General features: G+C 47.5%; 3 protein-coding genes across 3 annotated transcripts in view; 1 reads left to right on the plus strand and 2 right to left on the minus strand.

Annotated features, from left to right (window-relative positions):
* The first annotated feature begins 612 nt into the window (after positions 1-612).
* On the plus strand, positions 613-2,482 carry LOC131284415 (proton-coupled folate transporter). Its single transcript, XM_058313268.1, has 3 exons — positions 613-645; positions 728-2,154; positions 2,220-2,482. The coding sequence occupies exons 1-3, from the start codon at positions 613-615 to the stop codon at positions 2,350-2,352; spliced, it is 1,593 nt and encodes a 530-aa protein (XP_058169251.1). The 3' UTR covers positions 2,353-2,482.
* A 120-nt stretch (positions 2,483-2,602) lies between these two features.
* On the minus strand, positions 2,603-4,797 carry LOC131288649 (SET and MYND domain-containing protein 4). Its single transcript, XM_058317799.1, is given in 3 exon segments — positions 2,603-3,749; positions 3,811-4,174; positions 4,239-4,797. Coding segments are annotated over 3 exon segments (2,070 nt in total).
* Positions 4,798-6,751: 1,954 nt separating this feature from the next.
* The window catches only part of LOC131284416 (adenylate cyclase type 6), a 43,232-nt gene continuing 34,382 nt past the window's right edge, over positions 6,752-15,601 (minus strand). The window contains exons 7-17 of the mRNA XM_058313270.1: positions 13,644-14,066; positions 12,847-13,006; positions 11,955-12,773; positions 11,554-11,885; positions 11,394-11,478; positions 11,214-11,330; positions 10,175-10,255; positions 9,877-10,034; positions 7,508-7,748; positions 7,081-7,432; positions 6,752-7,011 (exon numbers count right to left, since the gene is read on the minus strand). Of these exons, the coding sequence (XP_058169253.1) occupies positions 6,752-7,011; positions 7,081-7,432; positions 7,508-7,748; positions 9,877-10,034; positions 10,175-10,255; positions 11,214-11,330; positions 11,394-11,478; positions 11,554-11,885; positions 11,955-12,773; positions 12,847-13,006; positions 13,644-14,066 (3,028 nt within the window). The remainder of the gene's footprint in view (positions 7,012-7,080; positions 7,433-7,507; positions 7,749-9,876; positions 10,035-10,174; positions 10,256-11,213; positions 11,331-11,393; positions 11,479-11,553; positions 11,886-11,954; positions 12,774-12,846; positions 13,007-13,643; positions 14,067-15,601) is intronic.

Here is a 15,601-nt window from a genome sequence, read left to right on the forward strand (position 1 = left end):
AACAAACTTTTGACAGATGCTGCACGTGCAAAACACGTGTTAACGCTGGTCCACGAACCACAACAACTTGTGTTGTCTTATCGCTTGTGGTGAAACGAATTATATATTGTAATGAAAAGTGGTTCAAACAAACGTTACTATGTCGCCTATAGTACTGATGTCGATTTCATCTCCTCGTTATCTGCTTTTCTACGCCCCACAATCGAATGGCCGATCGAGCAGCTATCGGAGGATTCAATCAGCGTTCTTGTCGTCAGAAGCCGGTTATCTTCTCACTCCGAGTCCGTATGAATGCGTCTCTGCAGCATCACCGCAGCTAACGGCGTCAATTAGAGATTGTAACCTCAGCTTCCACCAACACCTTCCTTTGTATGTGAATCAACTTTGATAGCACTATCTGTTTGCTTCTAGCTTCTCGTGTGAACGTGGATGTCCGTGCTGGAAGATGCTAAAGGGCCACCACCACCATCGCGTGTGATACAATTATCATCGAATGCCGACGATCCTCGCCCACGGTCGCAAGTCGAGGCATGTCCGGTAGTCGGCCGCGAACCGTCGTGCTGATTGAACCTCCAGACTGCGTCGCTTTCCGGCATCTCCTGCGTAGCTGCAATGTCGTCGACGGCTACGGACGAAAATGCTAAGGTAAGCAAGTTTAACCTGAGCGCCACGATCGCGTTGCACCATCGGAAATGTTTATTTATGCCTCATGGTGTTCCCATTCCAGCGGTCGACCAACGGCGAGCTCAGCAATCATGCGGTTGGACCTACGGAGCCGGGTCGGAGTAACAGCGTTGCTACGGAGAACTCGACACCGGAATGCGCGCCGCAACCGGCCGAGCGATGGTATCAGAAGATCTCCGTCGAACCTTCGATGTTCCTGTACATGATGGCGTTCATGCTGACCTCGGTCGTTGAGCAGGCTTTTTTCCTCTACAAAGCGTGCACCGTTGACCATGGGTACTCGCACGAGATTTGCCTAAATATCGAACAGTACCAGGATATAAAGAAACAGGTCCAGGTGACAACCTCGACGTTCCATCAGTGGAACAACATCGCCATGTATGTTGTACCGATTGTGCTAGCACTTTTTCTTGGTGCTTGGTCGGATCGACGTGGTCGGAAGCTACCACTCATTCTCGGGCTTACCGGAAAGTTGATCTACTCTCTCATGATCGTGGTAAACACGCGCATGCCATCGTGGCCAGTTGAGTACATCATCTACACCGCGACGATCCCGAGTGTTCTCACCGGAGCCGACATTGCCATCTTTGCCTCCTGTTTTGCATACATCTCCGACATTACGACGGTCGAGGAGCGCACATTACGCATCACCATCCTCGATGCGACCTACCTGAGCACGATGCCAATCGGAGTCGCCCTCGGCAATGTGATCTTTAACCACACGGGAAAGTCTTACACGATCATGTTCGCCATCAACGCATCGTTACTCGCCTGCTCAATCCTCTACTCGATTGTGCGTCTAAAGTCACGCACAACCGAGCGCCAGTGTTCGATCCGGGAGCTACCTTGGTACCGGATGCCGCTGGATTTCTTCGACCGCCAGCATGTGGTACGGTCAGTTAGCACGTTCCTGCGCAAACGAACGATGCACCGCCGGACCTACCTGTACCTGCTGATGGTGGCGATGTCCTTCTACACGTTCCAGCGGGACGAAAAGCCAAAGATGTACCTCTACACCCAGCTGCGCTTCAACTGGGACACGGATCTGTACAGCTATTTCAAAACGTACCAATCGGCCGCGTACGTGGTGATGATGTTTCTCGGCGTCCCGTTGTTCACCAAGGTGCTCGGTTTGAAGGACACCCTGATCATCATGATCGGAGCGTTGGCGCATGCCAGTGCGCGGTTCGTTTACATCTTCGCCGAGGTTGGCTGGGTGCTGTACATCGGTGCAACGATCTCCAGCGTGGGCCCCGTTGTGGCACCGGTTCTTCGGTCGATGATTTCCAAAATGGTTCCCACCAACGAGCGTGGAATAATATTCTCCTTCCTTTCCGTGTTCGATAACGCCGTTCCCCTGTTCAGTGGGGTGCTGTATACGCAGGTTTACAACTCTTCGATCAATACGTACCCCCAGGCGATTTTCCTTCTCACCATGGGCACCCAAATGGTGGTGTTCTTCATTGCACTGTAAGTTTTCGACCTAAACATTCAACGATGACTCTTATTAAATCTTATCAATGTCTTTTTTTCAGCGCGATTCACTTCTCACTTCGTGGTCGAGCACTGGAAGAGTGTACTCCGGTCGAAAAACCACCCGGCACGGGACTGATCGACGAAGCGAAGGCTCCAGCGATCGATGATGAAGCACCCAGTGTTGCTCATTAATTCGTTCCTTCATTCAACAAAGAGCGCACCTTCCTTCGGGTGGTTCCATTCCGTGATAAAGTGTTAGTTTTATTGTAAAACGAAAGCCAATCATCCTACAGTGCTTTGAAAGCAACCCTAAAATAGATTAGTATACGCCAACACGCCGATGTCTTTGGTTGGTTTTATAATCACACCTTATTTTCTCTCTTTCTCTCTCTCTCTCTGCCTCGTAAAATTGATGAACATCAATAGACGAAGACATAGACGTTCAGTAATGGTTGACGTTGCCCTTGTCGGCAAGACAGGACCGAAGGGCCTCCTGCGCGATGTGGGTTGCCTTGTGTGGTGGGACGGCCACCTGGGAGAAGATGGTGATACCTTTCTTCAGCAGTTCGATCGCTTGATCGACCTGTTCGTTCTGAAAGTTCGAATGTAAATCGTTAAAATTCGAACTAGTTCCACTTCAATTGTATGTCATTGTAGGCCGTCTTACCGCCATCATTTCCGCTGCGGTCACATACAGCTGATCGCATGCTTCCACCATTTTGACGCTCGCTTCCAGATGGACCTGCGTCTTACACTTGCTGCACTTTGGATTGCGCTGCGACGGCTTGCCCGGATACGGCAGTACGTTACCACAGTTCCCATTGGGGCAGAGCAGCCGTGGCTTATCGGTCAGTTTGTCCATCTGGGGCCAATCTTCGATGCACGCCTTGCACTCACACTTGAACCAGTACCGCGAGCGGAGATTGCGTTGCCGCACCGCTTTCGGTTGACGCAGGAAGTGTGGTCCATAGTTTTCCGGCACCAGTTCACCGCGCGGAATCGTTCGGGCCGTATGGAAAATGATCGACGTACCGAGGAACGTGCGCAGCACTCCGGTGCGGCACTCGTGGTTAAACATGGACGCCGCCCGGTAGATACCGACCCCGAGGTAAAGCACCTTGGCCGTATCGAACCGATGTTCGCCCGTGACACGTGTTTCGTAGATTTCGTGTGCGTTGAACTGCAGCGACTGGAGCGCACCGAGCAAGATCGCACCGACTTGTAACTCGAGCGGGTTCGGTTCGGGCGATTCGGTCGTTCGTCGGCCAAAGAATTCGGCCTTCTGAAGGCACCGGAGTAGGAAGGTGGTCATGAGGGTACGCTTGAAGTGGTCCTCTGGGTCGCGACGCTCCGTATGCTTGCAGAGCGTGTCCAACAGCGATTGACCCGCTTCGATGGCCTTCTGTGGAGTGCCAGCTTGGGTGACAATACGCAGCGCTATAAAGCACAAAATCGACATACCGGAACCGATCATCATATCGAGATACTGGCACTCGAATCGGTGGTACGTGGCGCACGCCTTGTCCCGACAGGCAACGGAACAGAATGCTACACCGCAGCATTCCGAACACGCCACCGGGGCAATTAACCTTAAATAAGAAAAAGTCCGTTACATTCCTTTCACCACGATCTTCACTCTTGGACGTTTACCTCGCAAAGCAGGCGTAACAGTGTGATCCGAAAAACTTGGGATACAAACACGCAGCCTCGGCCGGTTCGGCGACAATTGGTTCCCCGGGACCAATATCTTCAGCCGCTATCACGTACCGTCCGCGTGGATCTTCTTGCGCTCCGACGAGCTTTAGCTTCGTACTGCAACCCTTCAGCTCGACGTTCTCACCTGCGCCGGCCAGCGCCGGAAGAGAACGGTCCTGCTCCACCGTTGGAGTTTCCTTTTTCAGAACCCGCAGATCCTCCATGTCTTCCTTTAACCTTCCGAGTGCATAATCGTTGTGGCCGGAGAGTTGATGGAACAGTTTCGCCGCAACCTCCGCACGACCATCCTCACCGCAGACTGAAAGAGAAAGGTTGACGTTCGATGAGAAACGCATTCTGTGCATGGCCTGCTTGATTCGTACGAGCGTAACACTTAGCGACGCGTAAATAGTATTCGGCGTTCTGCTTCACCGGAAGACCACACTTGACCGCCAGCTGTAGATCCTGCTGGGCCCGCTTGCCATCCAGCATGCGAATAAATACCTCCGCCCGTGTCCACAAGGCGAGTGCCAGCGTTAGCCCTTTGTCGATAAACTTATCGACGCCTTGAGCCGGTGCACGCATCACCGCCTGGCAGGCCATCATGAGCGCCTGCTGGAACTTATTCTCTCCCAGCAGCTTCATCGCCTGCTCACGCCGTTGCCACGAGAACCGGGCATCCTTGGCGCGGAACACGGGCTGCACGTGCTCTAGCGTACCGAGCACCTCGTAAGCGACCACCGGATCGTCGTAAACCACCCGCAGCTTCTCGGCATCGGTTGGTAGCCGCTGGTACACCTCTGTCAGCCAGTTCGCATTTTTTCCGGTGAAGTTTTCCGCCACCGACGCGTAGAACACGTTGAAGAAGCCCTCCTTCTGCGACTGCAGCGTTTTCTCGTTGCACAGTGACGTAAAGGCGGGATCGTTGTCGATCGTGGCCATCTTCTTTTGCGGTATCTAACGGGCCGGGATACAAAACTAGAGCTCAAAAACGCGGTCAAAACTCCAACACAGTTCGCTGCCCGCTCGAGACTGATTGGAGGCGGCCGGTCGGAGAATTGAGAAATAGAAATGCAACCTAAATTTAGAACCCTTCTGCCCCCGGCGCATTTGAGCGAGCGAAAGCGGGGTGTGACCGGCGCAGGCGCAACCTACGCCATAGGTTGTTTACAATGTTTCAACCACGTGAAAACGCGGTTCGTACAATAAAACATACTTTCTTTCATCACTTCAATACCAAACCCACACACAAACTTCACGTTTTCACCAGATAAGTTCCTTTATTTTCCACGCTCAAATGTGGACTTAAATGTTTTTTTCTTGATCCCTCTCCCTCTCTCTCTCCATGCTTCCGCCATCGCTCTTTTCCTATATGATTTGTGTTGTTTGTGTCTATTCATCGAATTAAATTCCATCCAGAGGTTTTTTTTTATTAACATTATTTGTTCATCTTTGGTTTCATAGTAGTACAATGCTATCGATTCGTGTTTGTATAGTTCTTCTGTTTTTCCCTTTTGCTTCAATATGCACCTCGCCGTGTAATACGTTCCAGTGGTAATCATAATATTAATAATGTATTTAAATATGTTCTCACTATGCTTGTTGCCTCCGGTGAGGCCGCTCGTACGCTCAAGATCGACTCGAGTCGGTCGGACATTCTCCTGTATCATCGTGGAGGGAAACACGGCGTGGGGGAGGTAAGTACATGTAATTTACAAACATCCATAGAGGTGTGTAAAAGCTGTATAAGTTGTTCGTTTTGCAAGCGATTATTTTCAGTTGTGTTTCGTTTCGTTTGACTTTCGTATTATGTTTCTTACTATTGTAACCGAGTGGGATTTTAGTTTGTTTGCGCACCCAACGGTCAGTACTTTGGCTATGTAATGAGATTTCGGAAAAAAAATATTCAGCTCTGGTTTTTCTTAGGTTTATAGATCAACTACAACAACAACACAAAATCGAAGAGATCTATTCCGACAGCACGCCCATCGGTGAAAACCATTTGGTATTGGGCCATTGAATGTTAGGAGGATCACGTTCGAAAGTTTTAAAAAATGATGAGATTCTAAGGTATAAACATGTTTCCAAAAATATATCTTCAGTTTCGTGACGTTTTGCATAGCTACTCTTTTTTATCCTCTGTTCTACTCCATTACTCCCCATTTGCCTTTCTCGTAACCGTGCTCATGTTCCCATTCCATTTTAATCCAAGTCTTTCATGTCTGCAACATTCTTTTTAACATGCTATTGGTCAGTGACAGTGTAATTGACTACCCTATGCCCTTTTTAAACTTTCTGTGTACAGTAAACAGTATCACGGGACAGTAATAACAGTCATTCTAACAATTTCCCTCGACGGCGATGGGAATGGAAGCATACCAATAAATGATTCGTTAGTTTGATTGTTGAGTGTTTCCATGGGGAAAACGGCTGAACGGTCTTGCTTTGTGGCTTTCCTTTTCCTTCACTGCTTTGGAAAGATTTGCCCGAGCTCGCTACGAGTTCGGAAATACATACATCGGTTTGTTGTACAGATCAAATATAATACTGATACGATTGGTTGGTTCGATTGTTTCTGGTAGTTCTGCACGGTAACAGGTAGATTTGATTTGTGGTTCAGTAAGTGCGTTCTTCTACTGGGATGGTTCCGTAAATCAACGGAAAAATGGGACATGAAGCCCAGGGTAACAGGGAGCCAGGTATAGTGGGAACATTTACTAACATTTAGAGCCAGAGACCATCTTTGGTTGTGAGCGCGAACGGGACTTGCGGGTTGTGTGTTCTGATATGTTCGGTTTGGAACTTGAAGTTTACCCTACCCTTAGGGAATACGTTAGAACTCAGTTAGGCTTCTACGGCCCGGAAACCGAAGTGGGTCTTTTATTCTTTCTACGGTCTAGTTGTTCTGCTCCTTGGCCAAGCCTGGCATCAGATAGGTGATCATCGTACCCTTGCCTTTAACGTTAACCGTACCACGGCACGTCAGGTTGTAGTCCTTATCCTTCACGATCTGGTAGACATCCTCCGTGACCTGGATGTGGTCCATCAGGCCGGTCGAATCCATCCGCGAGGCTACATTTACCGCGTTGCCCCAGATATCGTACTGCGGTTTCCGGGTGCCGATCACTCCTGCCACCACCGGCCCGATGTTGATTCCTGTGGATAAGAGAGAAAACACATATTGTAAAGGGAGCTCTCACAAAACTGGACTTCCGAACTCCTCACCGATGCGCATGCGAAAGTTGTTAAAGGAATGTTCGTTGACATCCGTTATCTTCTTGAACAGCTCGAGCGCGTAGTCCATCATGGCGACCACGTGCTGGAAGTCGTTCTTGTCGCCCCGGTTCGCCGTCAACCCGGACGCGGCCATGTACGTCGAGCCGGTCGTCTTGATCTTCTCCACGTACCGGAACTGCTCGAGTGCCAGCAGCTCGTCGAAGTCGACGATGATTTCGTTCAGCAGGCGCAAACACTCGACCCCCTCGTTGTTGCCCTCGAGCTCGATGTAGAACTCGGAGAAGTTCGGTATCGAGGCGAACATCACGCACACCGTGTCGCACTGCTCGTGGTAGATCTCCTACAACAAAACGCAAAATACACCAAAGATTAAGTTGTGCCCTGCGTTTTCAAGTGTTCAACCCGGACACCGTACCTCGATGTTTTTCTCGCGCATCAGGAAATGGTCGGCCACGTGCACCGGCAGGATGTTGGCCAGCAGCTTCCGGTTGTACGCCTGCAGGTGCTCCATGTCCTCCTTCTCCTCGGTGGCCTGCAGCTTCCAGATGAAGTCGAGCCGGCGCGTGATCTCCGTCTGCTGGCTGTGCATGATCTGTCCGATCACGAACACCACCAGGAACGCGACGTCGATCAGAAATCGTTCCGTCGTTAGAAACCTGTAACGATCGAGCAAGGTGTTCCCCCATTCAGGTTAATTTAATTTCACTCTACAACAACCACTAAATGATGTTTGAATTTCGAACAACAGTAAGACCGTTTAAGCACGTTCATAATCGTACCATAATCGGTGGACTTCTTCCATCAGATTGTTTTAATTCGTTACAACGGGAATGCAGCTCATAAACACTCCATCGTACAACACTATCCCTCACTTCCGGTTCCATTCCCAGCATCCAGTTTTACCCGTTGTGTACGTGCGCAGAATACACCACGGCATCGTGGAAAGTGGAAAATAAATAAAGCAAACAAAAAAACCACACACGCCACGTATCGTCGTATGAAAATCCAACTTTTCAGCTTGGGCTGGTTCGCTGTTTCGCTGTGGTCGGCCAGTTGCGGTTTAGTAATTAGTGAATGATGAGCAGATTTCCCGTAAAACTTTCATCGTCATCGTTAGGTGGCAAAGCACTGTGGATGCGTATGGTCGGTCCATTCTGTGTTGCGGTTATCCCTGGACAACCTGGACCCAAGAAGCGAAAAGGTTCGACCATTTCGGGCGACAGTTCACCTTCCACCAGTTTCCGGACCTAATTAATGCTAACGAACCGCATCGCTATCGGTTGTGGGGACATTTTTGTGGACGCGATGAGGTGAATGTTTTAATCCCTTGAGCCTTTAAGATTGCATTCCACTCCAGTGGTTGGACTAATGGTCTAAATTAGGCAGGCTTTCATGCGCGGTTGGGGATTTGAAAATGGATGATTTGTGGATTTTATGTTAATTTTCACCCAAAAAACAAACCGATCTTCGGTTTACCTATTCTTCTCCGATCCATAGCAAGATATTTTTCGAAAACAAAACTAACACGAGAGCATTAGAAGCACACGCTAGGAAGGTATCTTTCTCACTTTCCACTTCGACGCTTCTTTATGCTCCGATGAAAGCCCTTACAATCGAATTTTCCCACTTTGGCATGATTATCTTCGGAAAACTGTTAATCAACTTACTTGCTCCCATCATCTCTTCCTCTCTTCGGCGACGATGAGCAGGAGAAAAAAGTGGTAAAAAAAGCGGACCAAAACAAACCCAACACAAACTCTCCCGACGGAAACGAAGGAATTAATGAATCACTTCCGATACCGTTCGATGGCTTAAACTTTTGTTCGAGTGATTAACAAGCTAAAAGGTGAATTTTAAGGGCAATTTTTCACCCTCGGAGCGAATGGAACGAAGCTGGAGGGTGAAAGGAGGCGAACCGATCACAGGCTCCACCGACACTTTCAGCGCCGGCCGGAAGGAAAGCTGGGCGAATTGCGCGATTGGTGGCCGGATTGTTGGTCACCGGGGCGGAAGAAATGGTTGATAAATCCTCATTATGTAGCAGCAGGTCGAAAAGTTTTTAATCCATCGGACGGACGGATGCGATGGGCCGCCCCGGGGAAGTACCGGGAGGAAACGGGTGGGACCTTCACGGCCTGCTGGTTGTAGATGTTTGCCAAGTTTTCGCAGCCGTCTTTGCAAAAGTGCCAATAAATTGATCGGTTCAACGTTGATTACTACCGAGGTGAACTTTTCACGACCAGTCCTGGACGGACGATAAACTTGATAATCGCACCCGGTAAGGCCGGAAGCAGCTTGTTGCGGATTATGTTCTTTTTCCGATTAAATTGTGTACTTTCACTTTGTGTTTGATTTGTGATGTTTAAATGGTGCATAATTTCTGGAGAAACTAAAAGTAATTCAAGCACCTTGAATATTTATAAATGGTTCCATTTTGTTACTTTCCCAACAATCATCGATGTCCAGGAAAAACCTTTTTCCCTGTTTTCAGTGTTGAAAAGTAAAATAAATCCGTCACTCAACCTTTCTCCAAGTTCTGCCCCAGGTAAACCACACCATTTACTCGATTTGAATTAATTATGTGTGCTTCAATTGGGGTTTGCAACACGTCACTCATTTCCGCTCGATTGGACAGAATCAATTTCCGTTTCCCCGAAATTGTATGGCAAGGGTGATTTCCAGTTACTCTTTAAACAATTCATACACCTAAGTGGTCAACCGTACATTTCCCTCAAAAAACCCCCAGGGTCGTTGTAACGAACGCTCGAGATCGATTGAACTTACCATGGTTCGCAGTGACGCTCGAAGATGAGGGCCAGGACGACGACCGACACGACGTACAGGACGAGTATGGTAATCAGCAGAAGCATTTTGAATAAAATTTTAATAAACTGATGCACCGCACAGGTCAGTAAGGCAAGCAAGGTAAGCAATAGTAGAATCTGCAACCGGACCGGAAGGGGGAAAAGGAGAAGAAAAAAAAGCGGTAAATCTTGCAGTGTTGGTTAGAATGGATGACTATATGGCCGAACCGCAAATCTGCAGGGATTACGCCGAGTGGACGACACGAGAGTGCACTTACATTGATAATTTTCGACTCCTTACAATTACTAGGCCGGACAAGCGGATACTCGTCGTAAAGCGAAAGGTACAAAATAAAAGTCTGAAAGAGAAGTGAGATATGGTTAGCCGTTCATTATTGGGTAGACAATGTTGAACACTTAAAAACCGGATAATCTTTAAAAAAAAGTTTGCATCTAAGCTGCTAAAGATATGAATCTTAACAGCAGTCTTTGCAACTTTTCGTTTAAATGAATATCCCAACAAGACACTTGAAAAGGCTACATTTGTGGTGAAAGCAATGGGAATAAGTAAACGAAGAATGGATACAATACAATGACGATATGGTTAGAAGAAGCTACTACATATTAAAACAATAAGTTTTGTTTGATAAACTGTTCGCTTTACAATTCCGGATTCGAAATAAAGACTATTTTCACTCGATTTCCATAAAGCAGGGGTCGTCAAAGTCTGGCCCGCCAGCTAATTTTATTGAAAACATGGCGAAACAAAATATGTTTCACAATATTCAAATTTCTTGAAGCTTAGCTATTTTTAATAACTGAGAGTAAGTCAGAAAATCATTGATACGGTAACATAATTTGAGTAAATGATTTAGTTGAATAATATAAAATAAATTTATTTAGAGTATGATAAACGAACTATGTGTTGAAAAAGTACTTATTTAAACAAAAATATGTACCCAAGTTTACGATGGCAGTTGAACTTTGAAATATTTTATATTATGTTTATGCTTCTTTTCGGAGAAGAAAATTGATACTCCATTTAAAAAGGGTTTAATATAAAAAAATTTAACATTCAAAACATGAAAACATCGTTTAAGATAGCTAGCCCGCGGTTTTAGATTTTGATTCTTCATTTAGCTCTTTTCTGGAAACGTGGGCCAACCCCTGCCATAAAAGGGAGAAAAGGTGTAGGAAATCCCCTACGAAGTTTCGTGTCTTCGGGGAAGAAGATAAGCAACGATTGTCCGGATTTTTAAGTATCCCACTTTTATTGTGTCGGGATGTTTAAACTACTAACGCCTATACCGCGCTTACCAGTTTGTAGTACGATAAACATATCACAGTAATGACGACGCAGAGCGATATCACTTGAGCTAGCTCACGGTGGCCGTGAATTTTTTGTGACAGTGCACGAAAGAAGGTGGAAATTTTCTGTAATTCATAAAAAAATACCATCAGATACCAACACTACTTCCTGCCTGCCAAGTGGCATACCATATCTTCTCGGGTGAACACCGGAACGCAGGACACCAGAAGCGTGAGCGTAAGGAACCCGTACACCCAGTAGCTGTAATGATCCCTGAAGGAGCCGAAAGCAGTTTTCAATAAACGTTCTCCTTCGACTTCGGCGAGACATCGCTCGCTCGTTACTTACATCGAAAACACCAGCACCTGGATGGACATGATGCCGAAGAAGATGATCAGGCTGCAGTAGAAGTACACGTTCAGCATCGGGTCCGGCTCGAGGCAGTACTTCCGCTCGATGTCGTCCTTGATGAACGTCAGGTGGAACCGCTTGCAGTGATCGAGCCGGAGCCGGTCGATGCTGCGGGCGTCGATCGCCTTGATCAGATACTCGTTCACCTCCTCCTCGGTGCTCTTCGGTTCGGTCTTGTCGTTGAAGCCCATCTTCGACCAGTGGCCCATCATGCGGAGCTCTTTGGAGACGTTCCCATTGACCGACGATGACTGCTTCGACATCGTGTGCTAGCGAAAGAAGGACAACATAGCCGGATATTGCAATTGCAGATAAAGGAAGCATTAGCGTTTACCTACCGGTCGGTAGGAAGCATCCTTCGGCACGATGAGATACGTCTGGATCTGGTGGTCCTTCAGGTAACTGTTTCGGTCCGCCCCGCGCCCCTCCTCGACGTCGTAGTGATCCCCGAGGCATCGGAGCGTTTCCTTCGTGATGTGCACCCGGCCCGGTACGCCTCCACTCTCCATGTAGTTCGCGAGCGTCACATCGTTCGACCACACATCGAACTGCCACTTGCGCAACCCCAGCACCCCGCAATGCACCCGCCCCGTGTGGATGCCGACGCGCATGTTCACGTTCACCGCCATCACCTCACGCACGAGCGCGATCGCGTCGATCATGTCTAGGCCCATCTCCACCGCACACAGGGCATGATCCGGCCGAGCCTCGGGCAGACCGGACACGCAGTAGTAGCAATCGCCCAGCAGCTTGATGCGCAGACAGTGATGCTCCTGCGCCAGCCGGTCGAAGCGCGCGAACAGCTCGTTCAGCAGACGCACCAGCTCCTCGGCCGTACACTGGTCGCTCAGACTGGTGAAGCCGCAGATGTCCGCGAACAGGATGCTCACGTTCTCGTGCCGCTGGATGTAGATCTTGTGGAACTGGGCCTCCCGTGGCTGCCCGGCGATGTCGTTCTTCATCTCCATGGCCACGTGACGCGGGAGCACGGACAGGAGCAGCTGCTCCTGCTTCTGGTTCTCACGCTGGATCTTCAGGCGCGCCTCCACGCACTGGCGCGTCTCCATGAACGCCTTGCGCTGGGACTTCTCCTTCGGCCAGTGCAGCAGGATGCCGGTCGCGTTCGTGCACGCCAACGTTATTAGATCGCAGTAAAGCTGCACAGGGAGAACGCGAGAGATCAGACAACCCTTCCCGGGAGAACTACCTTCAGCTTGACGCGATACTTACCACGTCCGTGTCGTCGGATTCGTTCATGTAGAACATCAGCACGATGTGCGAGATGGAAAGAAGACTGCCGCCGACGACGGCCTCCCGTAGTCGAATCGGAAGCATCGTGTAGATAATATAGATGGCGATTACCGTACATCCACCGGAAGAGGTGAATTTTCTACGAAAACAAGAAAACTTTCGTTTTAGTTCGTGGAGCAAATTCAAGCTAAATTTAGTCATGTGCATTCAGCAAAAGCTAAATAATGTTTTTTACACGCTTTCTGTATCAAATATTAAAAAGTTTTTGAACTGCTTGCAAAGGAAGTTCAAACTTATCCGATTGTTATGATCATTCATTGTGTAGTGCTGTTTTGAGCTTTATCATAGAGATAGAATAACAGTAAACAATCTGTTTATGTAACAGATTTTTCACCAGTCTACATGCTTTTTTGAGTTTGTGAAAAACTATTTTTCTTTGAAGTTTCATAAAATATATGTGTTTTCAAATTATTCTGAAATTTAATCATTTTTAATTCCAATTTATTCCTTCTTCTAACAATAGATTTTTCTTGATCCTGATTCGTGAAATTCTTCATAACGGCAGAATATTGATTTGAAATAATGAAAGTGTTAATTTATGTTTTTTTAAATCTTCTTTCCCTTTGTCGACATACTTTTCATGTGTGTTTTTGTTTGGGAACTGAAAAAACGATTAATTATCCCTCAAAGCACTATTGTTTCCATTCACTCCAGTGATGTCCCTCGTTAAAAGAAGCGACAGTTAGCCACCTTCCCGCGGGACACGCAGCACTTACTTGGCCGACGTGGTGAAGCTGAAGCAAACGTCCAGCACGAGCAGCGTCACCATGATGACGTACGACACCTGGAACAGGTAGATCTCGTTGATGCGCTGCTTGTACAGGCACATCAGCAGCAGCGCGTAGACGGTCGCACAAACGCCCAGCACGATGATCTGGGTCATGTTGTCCTTCAGCAGCGTGAAGTAGTCTCGATTGCAGAGCGGAATCTCGCCGTCCTCCGAGTACTCGCTGCTGACGTTGGCGGGCGGCTGCTGGGACGTCGTCACGGGGCTACCGGACGGCTGGCTTCCGTCCTGTACGATTTCGCCTTCCGGCACCGACGACGACGACGATGTCCGCTGCCCACTATCGGATGACGGGCTGTCAGCGACACTTTCTGCCATGCTGCCTTGGTCTTCGGCGTCGACGTTGTTGTTTCTAATGGCCGATTGCGGGAGGCAGTTGGGAAGGAGCGCCAGAAAGTAAAGAAAAGAAGATTAAAAATAGCGGTTTCGACGCTCCGGTCCCTAATGGCTCCGGAGCAGCTTTAAATGGCTACCGATTCGAAACAAAAAAAAGTTACGCGAGGTAAAACTCCGGAACTCATCGCCAGTTCACTAGATCCAGTTCTTTGTTTTCATTTTCAGTACATGCTTTCTCCACTAATGGACAAGCTCAAGGAAAATGAAAGATTTTGATGCTTTCTTCTCTGGAAAATTTGTTGCAATACCAAACAACAGCAATCTGTTAATGTTTTTATCGTTTTTCTCAGAGAGAATATTTCTTGCCGATGTCTGGAATACGAAGTAAGAATGAAATAATAGCATTAATTTATGAATCCATCGCTATAGAAGCAATTCCGAGAGCTTTGCATCTCCATTATAACTTCGACAGTAAGTGTCAATAATAACTACGAACAAACTTAACTGTTTTTAGAAAGTGGTGCAACATAATTTTAAGATTTCCTTCATCCGTTTTCTTATGCTGACCACAAAGGGAAGGACCATTTCTCTTGAGAAGCCTCTGGAGGATGTGTAGGTGTGTCACCGTTTATCATGATTAATTATGCCAATTTTGGTCATAATTTTCGATGGCATGACCCTTGAAGACGTCAGCTCACCGGAGAAGGGAGAAGACACTTGCGAACCGGTTAACGACACGCCCGCTTAGTCTCCGTGGCATCTATTCCAGGACTCGGGCACCTAAGTGTGTGTGCGTGTGGTCGTGGCGTGAGTGTATTAGAATATCCTCGAAAAGTATCCTAATCGCGTTAATTAAGACTAACCCACCGAGACAGTGGATGATTTGTGGTGAAGCGGTAGCATTGGGATGGTGTAGAAAGGGAGCTTTATGCTTCTGGAAAGATAATCAGTATTTATTCGCCAGCGGTCCCATTCCTAACCGCTTGGGAAGCATATTTTACTTCCATGAGAGGCAAAGGTTCGCCTACATTTACCTTTTTTTCCCAAAACCCGTCCTCTTCAAGGACATCGAACGGCACGGGTATTTGTGATCAACAGAAGTTGAGTTTCAATTCCAATCAATGTCATCCCAAGGGTTCGTACTCTCATCCTTAGGTTCATTTTTCTTTCACTACTCGTTTAAATTAAAAAAAGCGGTTCAGTGTTTCGGTTTCGTAGAGCAGAATTTGATACTCTGTTCATTAATCATTTTGCTAATATTGTTCATCTTCCCAGCTGATATGGAGCGAAAAGCCTTTTCATGGTTTCAACAAAGATGATTTATGTAGTTGGAAAATTTGTTGGGCGAACTTTTTCTGTTATTAAAAAAAAAACTGATCCCATTGGAATAAGAATAACCTTCTAGGTGTGCATGTTGAACGATTTCATTATATTTCAACATGTTGCATTATGGGAAGACATTGGTGGTTTAGTAATCATATTTGAATGTTTGATTATCTCGATTGGATCTGTGGCAAGTTCAACGCGAATTTTGTATTTTACAGTGCATCA

This window comes from Anopheles ziemanni, chromosome 3, assembly GCF_943734765.1.
Source record: "Anopheles ziemanni chromosome 3, idAnoZiCoDA_A2_x.2, whole genome shotgun sequence".
In the NCBI taxonomy this organism is placed as follows: Eukaryota; Metazoa; Arthropoda; class Insecta; order Diptera; family Culicidae; genus Anopheles; species Anopheles ziemanni.